General features: G+C 38.7%; 1 protein-coding gene across 2 annotated transcripts in view; it reads left to right on the plus strand.

The window, feature by feature from the left end:
- The first annotated feature begins 896 nt into the window (after nucleotides 1–896).
- EDEM3 (ER degradation enhancing alpha-mannosidase like protein 3) overlaps nucleotides 897–14,976 on the plus strand; it is a 68,531-nt gene continuing 54,451 nt past the window's right edge. For both annotated transcript variants that reach the window (XM_025877781.2, XM_025877782.2), the window contains exons 1-2: nucleotides 897–1,287; nucleotides 6,252–6,297. In XM_025877781.2, the coding sequence (XP_025733566.1) occupies nucleotides 1,127–1,287; nucleotides 6,252–6,297 (207 nt within the window). In that variant the 5' untranslated portion in view covers nucleotides 897–1,126. The remainder of the gene's footprint in view (nucleotides 1,288–6,251; nucleotides 6,298–14,976) is intronic.

Consider the following 14,976-nt stretch of genomic DNA (forward strand, 5'->3'; position numbering starts at 1 on the left):
AATCGCAAGTTCCAATTTTCTTCAATAATTTTTCCTTGCAGCTCACTCTACTCTCCTTACATTGAGCTTTTTAGAGAACTATTATTAATCAAGTACGTGTCCTCTTTAATCCTTGCGGATGCGGTTACATGCAAGGACTCCTGAGTCATAGACGCTGGTTGGGCATCTAATGCCAGCAGTGTAACGAGGACTTGTTACCCAACCTCTTCAGCGTCGGTTTCCTCATTTGCAAAGTGGGAATGACGGTACTTACTTCTTAAGAGCTGAGAAGCGTGCAGGAGAGAACGCAAGTAAAACTCTTAGCACATTGCGTCAAAGGTCAAGTCATTTTTGCTGTTACCGTTCTGTAATCTCCCCGAGAGAAGACAACCCCAACACTAGTCCCTAAAGCGTGTAGCACCGAGCTGGGGACGTGTGAGCCTCATTCTGCCAGCCCTCGGGGGAGCGTCAAGCGCAGGAAGAGGGATAAATAGTTGACAGCTTCCCCAGGACTCTGTAGCTGACAGTCCCGGTGCAAGGACTGGCTGCAAGACGCAGCGGAAAGCGGGATCTCCGGCACCGCCCGTGACCCTCAGACGACCACACGTCCCAGGGTGCAGCGCGCCCACCCTGAGTGGAAATTTAGCCAGGCTGAGTCGGATTGCGAGCCCGCCGGGGGAAGCAGTGCACGCTGGGACTTGTAGTCTTCGGGTCGCAAGTTCACGGGTCGGAGGCGGGCCGAAGCCAGAGGTCCCTCCCCAGTCCCGCCTTTTGTCCACGTCTCACTTCTCTCGACCAATGCCCTCTCCTTTCCCCGGAGCCCGCCCCTCTCCGATCCTGTCCCCATTGGTCCTGAGCCTCAACGCCTTGGGCCCTACCCGGAAGTAGCGTTGGGGGAGGCGGTTTCCTAGACTACGACACCGGAAAGCTGGGGGAGGTGCTCGGGGCCGCTGAGGGCGGAGGGCGGTGGCAGCGCTGGCGCTGGAGACCGGCTCGGTGGTTTCGGGAAGCCGATCGGCGACGGCTGCCGCTCGCGTAGCTCCGCATCCCGCCCTCGGCACGGCTCGCAGCCCCCTTGCCACCGGCGTCCGACAATGTGTCCCACCGGCCCGGCGTAGCCGCTGCGCGTGCGCGGAACCGTGGGGCCATGAGCGAAGCCGGCGGCGGCCGGGGCTGTGGGTCCTCGGTCCCCCAGCGAGCGCCATGGAGCCTGGTGGCGGCGACGGCCGCGTTCTGCCTGGTGTCGGCCACGTCCGTGTGGACGGCGGGTGCCGCGCCCATGAGTAGGGAGGAGAGACAGAAGCTTGGGTAAGGGTGCTTGGCAGCCTCGGGTGGGTTTCCTCAGGGGTCGGACCACAGGCGAGGTGCCTGTCATTGCGACCCGGGCGCGCAGTGGCCTCTCCTGTCGCGATTGGGATGGCTGTTGCCCCGCGAGGACCCTGACGGGGAGGACAGAGTCCGGGAAGGTGGGGGCCGTTGCCTGCAGTGCGACCTCGAGGGACTGTCGGGGTGTCGCCTGGGCCGTCGGTGACATGTGCAGGCTCCTTGAGGCCATCCGCCGTGTGTCAACGCAGCTGCCATGTCAGTGGCCCGTGAAGGGGGCTACAGCCCGTGCTACTACAAGTCAGAGTCCTGCGATTGTCTTTGGTGGGAGACACGGTTAGATTTCTTGCACTAGTGAGTTCCTAGCTGGGAAAATGTTGGCTGATCTCACAGTAGTTAAGGAAATAGTCTTTACACCTGTTACGGAAAAGGGGGCGTTCATTGGAATTTGAACTTTACACATTTACCATTTCCTTGCAATGTTTTCTTGCGCTGCATTTTCTAATAGAACAGTATTTAATGGTATTATTCAGAAGCCTCAAGTATACCTGTTCACTTTACTCAAAGTTTTATCAATTTTGAAAGTGTCGTAAAATTATCACTTATATTTACAGCATTTAATGGGGAGTTAATATTCCTAATATATGCTAGGTCCCACAAATGAATAAGAAAAAAGCCAAGAACCAGTAAGAAAATGAGCAAAGAGCATGAAGAGTTAATTCACTCAAGAGGAAATGCAAATGGTCACTAAACATGAAAAGTTACTCAACCTCTTAAATGTGAGAGATGCAGATTAAAACAATGAGATAGCTGTTTTTGCCATCAGATTAATAAGTACAGGGGCGCCTGGCTGGTTCAGTCAGTAGAGCCTGTGACTCTTGATCTCAGGGTTGTAAATTCGAGCCCCACGTTGGGTGTAGAGATGACTTAAAAATAAAATCTTAAAAAAAGATTAGTAAGTACAAAACACAGAGTACTGACTAGTCCAAGTGTGAGAAAAGACTTGGTGGGAGTGTAAATTGCTGTAACTTATTGACAGTATCTCCTACAATTTAAATTGTGTGTACTCTTTGATTCATTAATCCCGTCTCAGGGAATCAATCCTACAGAAATACAAGCGCTATTGATGTAGAGATAGGTGTACAAGGATGTGCATTTTCTTTTTTTTTTTTTTAGGATGTGCGTTTTGAAAGAATGGAACTGTTCCTTGGAGCATCTGTATTGTGGAATAATATTCAGACATTAGGGAGGAGGTAGATCATTGGAAGGCTATCCAGGATACATTCCCAAGACAAAAAAAAAAAATGCAAGTTGTAGAATAATATGTTTAGTGCCATTCCATGTTCTCTCTCTCTCTCTCTCTCTTTTTTAAGATTTTTATTTGAGAGAGAGAGCATGAGCAGGGGGAGGGGCAGAGGGAGTGGCAGGCTCCCTGCTGATCAGGGAGTGAGATGTGGGGCTGGATCCTAGGACTCCGGGATCATGACCTGAGCCGAAGGCAGACACTTAGCCCACTGAGCCACCCAGGTGCCCCACCATCCCATGTTCTTTTTTTTTTTTTAAGATTTTATTTATTTATTTGACAGAGAGAGACACACACAGAGAGAGGGAACACAAACAGGGGGAGTGGAGAGGGAGAAGCGGGCTTCCCGCGGAGCAGGGAGTGATGCGGGGCTCCATCCCAGGACCCTGGGATCATGACCTGAGCCGAAGGCAGACACTTAACGACTGAGCCACCCAGGCACCCCATCCCATGTTCTTTTAAAAGCAGAAAAGAAATTGTCTAAGTTCAGAAAAACATGGAAAGATGATTACCCCTGGGTTAGGATGGAGGTGAGATGGAACCATCAGGTTTTATTTCATATACTTCCTTATGTTTAAATTATTGCAAGAGGATTGTATTAGTTTTTAAATAAGGTAACAATAAAAGATACCTGATGGAAAAAAAATCAGCTACCCAAAGAAAATTATCAGTAAACTCTTAATAAGTATCTTAAATTTTCTCTATGAATTCAATGTGTCATTGATAACCGTTTTAATGAATGCTCTGCTCTGTGCCAGGCACTTTACACACTTTACTCTCTAATCCTCCCTGTTAATGAGGTGGAGGTGATCTCCATTAAGCAGGTGAGGAAATTGAAACTCAAGGTCAACTTGTTCAAACTCAGAGCTAGTAAATGATGGAGTCAGTATTCAAAACCAGGTCTGTATGACCTCAGAGCGGATGTTCTTTCCGCTATGTTGCACTTCTTCAGACTTGGAAAGAGAAGCTTCAAGTCTGTTAAGGATAGAAAGTATCTTATTTGACTACCACTCCTCTTTTTTTTTTTTAATTTTTTTTAAAAAGATTTTATTTATTTATTTGAGAGAGAGAATGAGAGATAGAGAGCACTAGAGGGAAGAGGGTCAGAGGGAGAAGCAGACTCCCCACTGAGCAGGGAGCCCTATGTGGGACTCGATCCCGGGACTCCAGGATCATGAGCTGAGCCGAAGGCAGTCGCTTAACCAACTGAGCCACCCAGGCGCCCTCCTCTTTTTTTTTATTAAAAATTTTTATTTGAAGAAAAGTCATTAGTTAAGTCATTTTTGACTAAAATTAATTTTCAACTGGAAAAGTTCAACCAGAGTGGCTTGAACTGTCAGTTTAAATTTTGAGAGTAAGAGTCTGGAGCTATAAACCACAAATACACAATTGCTTGCTGGTTTCCCCTTTGGAAATTTTCGGGAAACTGAGTTAGGTTTACCTGTGCAGTTTTTTAAAAGCCCAAATAATGATTTATGATAAAAAGCCTAAAATGCCCCATCCCTTTTCCTATCCCCCCAAACCAAACTGATGATAAAGACTGGAATTATCACAAGTTGTGAGCAGTTGCTCAGTTGCTTGCAGTTTATAGTTTATGGAATTTTTTACTTGGTCATATGTAGTCTTACTCTTCTTGGATTACATTTTTTGTCTTTGTGGTTTAAATGTTACAGCAGTTGTTAATGTTATCTTTTCATTTTAAAAAAGAAGTATAAAGCCATCCAATTTCTGTAGGACATTGACAGGCAATGTAGTTTTAGAAAAAGCTGACTTATAAAAATTATTTTAAAATAATTAAAAAGACAATTTTTGAACTATGGATCTGATTTCCAGTACATTTCTGTTCACTTGCTGAATAGGAATAAAACTTCACAGAGACATTTTTTTCTGTTTAATAGAGTAAGCTACCATTCTGTATTCAAGTATGACTGTGAGGACTTACATGTTTAACTAGGAGAGAGAGTGTTCAACTGGATATTAAATATCTCCACTTTGAAGTATGTGTTACAATATTTGATGGTCATATGCTACAAAAGTGTAAGGTTTGGAAAATTATGTGTCCTCATATGCAATTGTGATTTATTCATAATGATGAAAATTGAATGCTTATGAAGTTTGGGTTAACGAGTTAAAGCTTATGTTATCTGTAATGCGCATGTCTAGGCACTGCCGTTACCAGTTAGAGGAATTCCTATTTCTTGGCAATAATCTTGTGTTGATTCCATTTCAGTGAAAGGAAAAAGAATTTCCATATTCCATTTATTGATATCAGTGCTTGAAAAAATTTTAGCATTGTTTTTGGTTGTTCATTAGCTAATTTGAGAGATCTTTATCATCTGCAATTTTAATAAATGTGTGGAAGAATTCTTTAAGATACTCTATAGTTTTCTGAGATAACTTGATCCATAGTCTATCATATATGTACATATATAAAGAATCAGTGTTTTAGCAAAGTGACAAGATCTTGTTTATAATGATTATTTTTAAATGATTATTCATAAAAAGTGTGTCAGGACTTTATTCAGTATACAAGTTTGAATGTAGTTGATTTTGCTGGTCATTATAGCCAGGATCTGGAAATTAGTTCTTTTCTGTATGCTAGCTTTATTATTACCAGTATTTCATCATCCATGATTACGGTTTTTAAAATGACAATTGCAATCAATATAACAGGACGTAAAATAAAATTATACCCAGCCATTTTCTCTAACACTTTCTTCAATTCTTGCTATTAGTGACTGGAACTTTGGGAACAATAGTAAGTGTTAATAGAAGATTGTTGAACTATTTTTCCCTTGCTAATTATTGAGATATTTGGCCTTGTCTAACCATAACATTAACTTTGTAGTTTTTCGTGTAGTCCTCAAGCCCCAAACTTGAGAGTGTTGAACTGAAAGACCGATTTGTTGGTCCAGACAATACAGATTTTGACTTAGTAAATCTGGTGTGGGGATCAGAAATCTCCATTTTAAATAGTCATCTTGGGGATTTTAAGAAACAGATAACCAAAACACACAAATCTTCTCATTTTAGAGATGAATATTACTTATTTGACTTCTGACAGTTTTTTAAAGAAGAGAGTACATCATAAAATCAAAATGTTATCTTTTGAAAGTGTGAACAAACATTAATAAATGTATATTAAACTAAGCATTAGTGATTTGATTTAAAATGAAAGATAGAAGCTTGTTAGAGTGCTGTTATTTCATACCATTACATACCCACCCTTCTCTTGATAGAATATATAGTATAAGCAATAAACAGTAACAATAATTACTTCTTTTGGGAGTCTCCAGCTATATTCTTCCTTTTAAGACAGATATGTTGAATAATTTTATTAAGAGATAATTGTTTTTCAGCATCAGATTTCCTTCTCTCTGCATGGCATGCATCATTTATCAATTTTCTTGGGAAACATAAGGTGAATTTTACATAGATTGCTAGGAATAGTAAAAGTTTGGCCCAGCGCTATGTGGTTCATGAAAGCTTGTCTACTAACACTGGTGTAATTCTTGAGTCTGTTTATGTCTTTTCTAACTAATTTTTTCTTTTTTTTTATTGGTGTATGTTTATGAAGGAGCTTTAACTTTTTTAGAAAAATAAATAGAATGTTAACTTTTTTCCATTTCTGCTCTTTTAAAATTAGGAATCAAGTACTGGAGATGTTTGATCATGCTTATGGTAACTATATGGTAAGTAGAAGGCTTATCTTTACACATCATTTATGTGAGCAGATTATTATATAAACATAGTCAGCTGCAGATTTTGAAACCTGAATTAATAGCACATTTTTTTTAACGGAATTTTTTAAAAAAACAGCGCAAGCGTAAGCTAACAGTGTTTCTGGTAATTGGTTCTTAGAGGAGTTTATTGGATAGCTACAAAATTGCTTTAGATTATGAAACTTGGTATTTAAGTATCTTTCCTTTGATGCTATCAGCAATGTGAGTGATTTATATAGCTAGATATTGTGGATGTACATGAATAAGATGTCTCCAGCCTTTGGGGAAATGCTCTTAATTAAAAATACTGTTTATAATATTGCTTTATATATTCTACAAAGAAAACCATTGCTGAAAAGAGACAAAATATGACCTAGTTTCTGTCCAAGTTATGTCTTCATAGTGGGCTTTGATTTGAATATATTCTGCTTTCTAGATACACTGATCTGTATTGTTTTAAAATGTCTTAATGTTCACTTGGGATGAAATAGCACCTTCAGTTTTGCAAGATGAGAAAGTTACGGAGACTCTTGCTCAACAGTGAATATACTTAATGCTGCTGAACTTAAAAATGTTAAAAATGGTAAATTTTATGTTACATGTTTTTTACCACAATTAAAAATTTAATCCCCCCATAGTACAGGGAGCCACTTAGGGGATGGTAGGGCTGGGGGGGTTGTAGCTGCCACCTGTTTCTCCCTGCCTCATGCCCCTTAATAAAATGACCTTAGACTCCAGGAAAAAAGGTTTAATTTCTAAAAAGGTGAACTAGCAGCAAATTTTAGAGTTCAAAGAAAATTTTCTGTGTAAATTTCTGTAATTTTGAAAAGAGTAATCAAATTATTTTGAGAATTCTTATGAATTTTATACGTTTTTACATTTTTTACATTTTAAAATCTGTTTTTAGTTTTTTACATTTTAAAATGTTTTTACATTTTAAAATATGTCAGCAGATTTTCTTTTATGATGAAAGCCTATAAAATATAGTTGGGAAGAGTTTAGCAGAGAACTAACTTTAATTGATTCTGCTTTAAGTATATTTCAACTGATTCTGTGAATCCGTTTTTCATTATATATTACCCAAATATCTTCATATATTAACATCTTTATAAACATCTAAGTGTACACACTTTATGTGTTCTTTTACTGTTTTTTTTTGAGATTTTTAAAAAAAATTTTATTTGACACAGAAGGGAGCAAGCAAGAGAACGCAGGTTGTGGGGAGGGGCAAAGGGAGAGGGAGAAGCAGACTCCCTGCTGAGCAGGGAACCTGACTCCACTCAGGGCTCAATCCCAGGACCCTGAGATCATGACCTGAGCTGAAGGCAGATGCTTAACCAACTGTGCCACTGTGCCCCTTAAAATTTCATTTTTAATGTATTCATTTTGTAATTGATAAAATTATTTATCTCTGGTTGGTTAATTCCATTTGGGCCAAGCATAACTGAACAGATCTAGGCTAATAGTTTTGTGGTGGCCACGTGGATCCATGCTATACCCTCAAACCTGAGCCATCTCATAAATGCATACTTTTGCTTCCAAAGTTGAATAAAAGGTAAATAACTGGATCAGTTCAGTATATTTCACTGTAAATAGGATCCTCTCTTTATAAAGCACAGTATCTTAATTAATTAATTAATTTTAAAAAGATTTTATTTATTCATCTGGGGCGGGGAGGGACAAAGGGAGACAGAGAAACAGACTCCCTGCCGAGCAGGGAGCCTGATGTCAGGCTCCATCACCCATCTGCAATCCACTGCAGTACATATTTTTAAATGTTCAACTATTTTATAACACAAGTGACTCTTGCAATGTACTTGTGCTATGCTCAGTATGTGAAGATTGTAACCCAAAATATAGTCTGGAATTCTCACTTCCCTTTTTCAAGTTCGGAACTAACCTGAAACAGTTCTAAAATATTAAGCAGAAACCAGGTGCTCTGTATTTGTCATTTGAAGTCACTTGAAAATTTTTCCAGTTACTATACTCAGAAACAGTATTAGCTTGCTGTAGAACAGAAGTGTATAGGTTTTGGAGTTAGATGGGTTTGAGTTCAAATTCTGTCTTGTTTATTTAATAGCTTGGACCCTAAAGAGATCATTTAACCCCTTTGAGCACTATCTTATGTAAAATGGACATAATTGTAAAGGGCTGTTGTAGCTTGTAAGATTGTTGAGAACAGGGATCATTTTATTTATTTTATTTTTTATTTTTAAAAGATTTTATTTATTTGTCAGAGAGAGAGCACAAGCAGGGGGAGCAGCAGGCAGAGGGAGAAGCAAGCTTCCTGCTGAGCAAGGAGCCCATTGTGGGATGGACTGGATCCCAGGACCCTGAGATCATGACCTGAGCTGAAGGCAGACGCTTAACCGACTGAGCCACCCAGGCGTCTCGAGAACAGGGATCATTTTATTTAATTTTTAATAAATTCATCTTTTATATGTCTTGTGCCTGAAATCATGCCTGGTACACACACACTTATTAAATGTTTTTAAAGAGGGGCACCCAGATGGCTCAGCTGGTTAAGCATCCGACTCTTGATTTCAACTCAGGTCATGAGATCAAGCCCTGCATGGGGCTTCGTGCTGAGTGTGGGGTCTGCTTAAGATTCTTTCTCTCCCCTTCTGTCTCTACCTCTCCCCCTGCTTGTGCTCTCTCTCTTTCTCTCTGTCTCTTGAAATAAATAAAATCTTTAAAAAAAATAAATTTTTTTAAAAGAACTGAATTGAATTCTTGTGAAGATGTAATCAAATAGTGATTTTTTTTTGCATTTGATTATTATGATATATTATTGCCTGTTAAATTCAAAGAAACCATCTAACAAACTTCATGAAAGATACAAGTTTATGGTGAGTTTTGGGATCTGTAAGTCTGCTTCTTTTCTTGTAGTCGATTGCCTACTATGCTGAAATGTAAATACCTGGCACATGGTGGGCTTTTAATAAGTGTTGAAAGCTTTTAATTTCTCACTAGTCCTTCTAAATATTACTCTCCATTCTAGTGTACATTTAGAGCGATTCCTTTTAACTTTCTTGGTTCCTAGGAGAACAGTGGTTTTCCAAAGATGGCAATATAATATTAAGAGCAAGCAAGAAGTCTGGAAATGGAACAGGACACCCTGAGCTAGCTGTGCCACCTACCCCCTGGGTTGCAATGAGAAAGTTACCTAATCTCCCTGAACCTGTTTCATCTCTCGAAAATGGTTTGCCTGCCCCACACTGCTGTTGTAAGGATTGAACAAGTTAATATAATTCAAGTGTGTGGAACTAGTGTCCAGCAAATAGGAAGCACTATATAAGAGTTTACTGCTGCTGTCATTATCCATTTTCTGCCTGAGATTGAAATTGCCCTCCTAAGCTTCATCTAGGCTCTTAACTCAGAACTCGTTCCTTGGATTGTACATACAACTTCTTTAAAACACATTTTTTCTGTTCTAGGCATGTACCCTTTGAGCTTATTTTTTCACCTTACCTTTTTGTTTTTGATTCTCCAAGTTCTGTAAATGCTATTTTTTTTTAAGATTTTATTTATTTATTTGACAGAGAGAGAGCGAGAGAGGGAACACAAGCAGGGGGAGTGGGAGAAGGAGAAGCAGGCTTCCCGCCGAGCCGGGAGCCCGATGTGGGGCTCGATCCCAGGACCCTGGGATCATGACCTGAAGGGAAGGCAGAGGCTTAACGACTGAGCCACCCAGGTGTCCCAGTGCTATTTTTCAATAACAATGCCCTGCCAGCTTTAGGTAGGGCCCTCCAACACTGCCATCCTTTGTTATATCCAGGAATTTTCTGGTTTTATCAATTAATTGGCTTAAATATTAACATTATAACAACTATGCTTGACAGATCTCTGGCCTTGATCAGACTGCAACTTATCCACAGAGCAGAGAGAGGGGCAGAGGGAGAAGCAGGCTCCCTGCTGAGCAAGGAGCCCGATGCAGGGCTTGATCCCAGGACCCTGGGATCATGACCTGAGCTGAAGGCAGATGCTTAACAGACTGAGCCACCCAGGCACCCCCAGAACTACTTTCTGATGAACAATCAAAAAGAAAACATTAGGTACAGAGTTTCAAATGGGGAATATGAAAATGTTCTGGAGATGGTTGGTAATGGTTACCCAACATGGTGAACATACTGAATGCCATAGAAATGTTCACTTAAAAATGGTTAAAATGGTAAATTTTATTATATATATTTATATACATATTTTTTACCACACTAAAAAATGTTCAAAGAAAGTAACCTTAGGGGGAAAAAGGTATTCTAAGAAAAATTACAGAAATCTAGAAATCTATAAGGACGTTACATTTTCCCTTGGTTTGAATAAGGACCAATCTACTGTTTCTTTGAACTGTGCTCTCACAAAATCAAACTTAAAAGTGGTTATTAGGTATGATTCTACTAGGTAAAAGAAACTGTGCTTACCAACTCTTTTAAAGTTTATTTGTAATGTTTAACGCTCTACCTTAACAGTTTTTGCTTATAACAGTTTGAGTTGTTTACAGTAACAGGAAAAACATAGGGAGACAAATATCAGGTCAGGAAGCAAAGATCCAAAACAGTTCTGCATTTGGTGGCCTCAATACATGTCATTTTGTCATCTAAATTAATCTGCAAAGTAACCTCAGCACAAATACTAAAAACATACTAACAGAAGCGCTAAAGTGGCTATGGTCTGAGGTTAAATAAGGCCACACAAGAATTGCCAAAACAAACATCTAATTTCATATTATTTGAGGGAAAAAGAAAGCCATTTCTGCTCATGCTGTCTCTCTTTTTCTTTCTCTCAAATAAAATCTTTTTTTAAAGTAATTCTGTAAATAAAATACTTAAAAAGTGGTACTGATGGCTGGGAGGAGGGAAGTTATAAATTTATATGTGTCTTTTTTTGTGTGGATGAGTGTGGGACTACCTTTTCTTAACCAGTGTTCCTTGGTGTGTACTTTTAGAGCATCCTAAAACTTTGCCAAAATGACAAAAATTCTGTAGTATCCTCTTGTAATATTTTATTATCACATTTTGATACTCTGTTTAAGATTTTAACTCAGTAGAACAAAGTTTTTCTGTTTAATTAGGTATAGCTTATTGACAAAGACTTTTTTTTAAGATTTTATTTATTTATTTGACAGAGAGAGAGAGAGAGAAAGCAGGAACACAAACAGGGGGAGTGGAAGAGGGAGAAGCAGGCTTCCTGCCAAGCAGGGAGCCTGATGTGGGGCTTGATCCCAGGACCCTGGGATCATGACCTGAGCCGAAGGCAGACGCTTAATGACTGAGCCACCCAGGCGCCCCTTGACAAAGAAATTTTTAATTTTAAGTGCACGATTCTGAATTTTGACAGTGTTTCCATTTGTTTAACTACCACCACAGTCATGACATGCTTTTCCATCAAAATGCTTCCTCATGCTCCGTAGCAGTCAGTTCCTTTTCTCTACCTCTGACCCCTGGCAACCATTGTAAACTGCTTTTGGCACTATAGTTTTTCCTTTTTAGGATTTCATATAAATGGCATCATACAGTATATAGTCTTTTTTGATTCAGATTCTTATGTTTAACATGATGGTTTTGAGATTTTAGCCATGTTGTTGGATATATTGTAGTTCCTATATATTGCTTAGTAGTATTCAGTTGATTTGATAGAACACAATTTATTTATCCATTTGCCAATTGGTAAGTATTTGGCTTGTTTCTGGTCTTTGGCTATTATTAAAAAGACGGCTGTGAAAATTTGCTGTGAATGCAGATTTTTACATGGACATACATTTTCATGTATTTCCTAACTAAGAATGGGATTGTTAGGTTATATGGGAAGGATAAGTTTAACTTTATAATAAACTGCAAAACTTCCCTGAAGTGTCTGTAACATTTTGTATTCCACACCAGCAATGTATAAGAGTTTCAGTTATGCCACATCTTCTCCAGTACTTGGTATTTTTGGTCTCTTTAATTTTAGCTATTCTAATGGGTATATAATGGCATTTTGTTGTGACTTTAATTTGACTTTCCCAATAAGCAGTGATGTTGAAAATCTTTCTCTGTGCTTAGTATATCTTCTTTTTAGTGAAGCCTACTCAAATCTCTTGTCTATTTTAAAATCAGGTCATTTGTCCTGTTATTGCTGAGTCATAAGAGTTATATATTCTGGATATCAGTCCTTAATCACATATATCCCATATCACAGAGATTTTCTCCCTATCTGTGCTTTGCCTTTTAATTTTCTTAATAGTGTCTTTTGAAGGCAAATGTTTTAAACTGTGATCAAATCCAATTTATTCTTTTTTATGATTCCTATCTTTTATATACTACCTAAAAAATATTTCCCTAGCCCAGGCCACAAATATTTTCTTGTTTTCTTCCAGGTGTTTTATAATCTTAGCCTGTTCATTTAGATCATCACTCATTTTGTGTTAATGTTTATATACAGAATGAGGTAAAGGTTGATTTATATTTTTTTCTATGTGGATACCAACTATTCCAGCACTTTGTTAAAAAGAATATCCTTTTACCACTGAATTTGGTACCTGTGTAAAATTAGTTAACCATCTATGCATGGGTCTGTTTCCAGACTGTATTTTTTTCCCCATTGATCTGAATATCTATATGTATACTATCACACTGGCTTAAGTGTGATATTAAGTTGTGAAATCAGGCAGTGTAAGTCTTTCAGCATTGTTCTTTTTCAAAATTGTTTTTGATATTCTAGGTTCTTTGCATTTCTTTTTTTTTTTTTAAGATTTTCTTGGAGAGCGGGTGTGCATACGTGACACACGCACATGTATAGGGTGGAGGGGCACGGGGAGAGGGAGAGGGAGAAGCAGGCTCTCCACTGAGCAGGGAGCCCGACATGGGGCTCCATCCCAGGACCCTGAGATCATGACCTGAGGCAAAGAGCCACCGCAGGTGCCCCGGTTCTTTGCATTTCTGTGTAAATTTTAGAATCATAGTGTCATTTTCTACCAGAAATAGGAGTTTGCTTTGTTGTTTTATGCATTTGCTCTTGCTTTTAGCTAGGCACATGTTCTACTTAATTTGTATAGGACTCTTTTTATCACCTGAGTTTTATTTCTGAGTGATAATTATTAAATGTGTTTTGTGGTTCTGAGTCATAGCAATATGAATTACTTATCCCTCGTTCTGGCAATACATTGTGAAGAGAAAGTTTTACTGTACCTCAAATAAACAGGATATTTGAAGTGTAATATGGCTGTTTATTTGCCACGTAGGCATTGCTCCAGATTTATGCAAACCCAACTGTAGTTCACTTTGTGGTTAACCCAAAGAAAAGGCTGTAGTTTCGTTTTATCCTTAATCTTGAAGTAACAGCATAAAACATTTTTACATCTTGTTCAAAGTTCCCTTATTTGATTATTCTTTTTGTAATTGTTATTAATATTTTTCTTATCTAGATAAGCCTAGGGTTTGAGTTTCATATTTAATTTCAGACAGAGGTGTTTGTGCATGTGTATGTTTTTGCAAAACCCTGGGAATAGTATAAAGTGTTCTAAGCGGTGGTGGTTTAGATAGTAAGGAATTCTTTACGATCAAATTAACATTTGAATGGTATCTTACAAAGTTTCAAAGTTTCAAAATACATCAGCAAGTTGAAAAAATATCACTTTTTTTGAATTACTTCTAAGTGTTGTTTAGATGTGTTAAATATAAAACTTAAGCAATAAAAAATAATATGCATTCTGGGAAATCACAGTTCAATTGGAATTAACACTGAAAAAGAAGTTAGGAACTTATTGTATATAATATTAAAATGACAGTATGTTCAATTCAGAATTTGGTAGCTGCGTGTGGGTTCTAATTATAGTATAAACAGTTGTCTTGAATCCTTTCCTCAGGAAATGAATCATTATGTAGCACCGAACTTTTTTAAATATCTGAAGGGGTGCAGTCTTCAGTGCTTTTTGTATTCTTTAGCATTATTATTATTTTTTTATCTTTCCTTTTCTGTTTAGCCATGTGTTTAGTGTACCTGTCCTCTATTCTGTTTTTCTGCTGCTAATGTGCTGTGGATTTGGCCTATAGATAATTGAGGTTAGTAAGAGGCAGTAGGATAGAGCTGGGCATGGAATTGGGAGTATTTCTGCTGAACTTCAAGAATTAAGAATCATAGGAACATACAGGTATAGGAGGTACAAGTCATTCAGGGTATGAAGGATCAGACTAGTCTTAGAAACTTTGCCATAATGATACTCAGTGAATGCAAGAGGTTGTGGAACAGTAGCTTCAGATTTCTGAAGGAAAGAAAATCGTCTCAAGCATTTTATAAACATTCATTTTATTTTTCAAGTGTAAGACAAGAGACATCCTAACCCAAGGATACCAGAGAAATAACAATACTGATGACACTCTTTTAAAACCAAGAAACAGGGGCGCTTGGGTGGCTCAGTCGTTAAGCGTCTGCCTTCGGCTCAGGTCATGATCCCAGGGTCCTGGGATCGAGCCCCGCGTCGGGCTCCCTGTTCAGCGGGAAGCCCGCTTCTCCCTCTTCCACTCCCCCTGCTTGTGTTCCTGCTCTCACTATCTCTCTCTCTGTCAAATAAATAAATAAAATCTGTAAAAAACAAAACAAAACCAAAAAAACCCAAGAAACAAAAACGTACCTGAGGAAAGTCCAGGCAACCAACAGCTGAATCAAAATAAA

The sequence above is a fragment of the Callorhinus ursinus genome, unplaced genomic scaffold (genome assembly GCF_003265705.2).
Source record: "Callorhinus ursinus isolate GAN/ISIS: 27379988/994484 unplaced genomic scaffold, GSC_fseal_2.0 scaffold13, whole genome shotgun sequence".
Taxonomy (NCBI): Eukaryota; Metazoa; Chordata; class Mammalia; order Carnivora; family Otariidae; genus Callorhinus; species Callorhinus ursinus.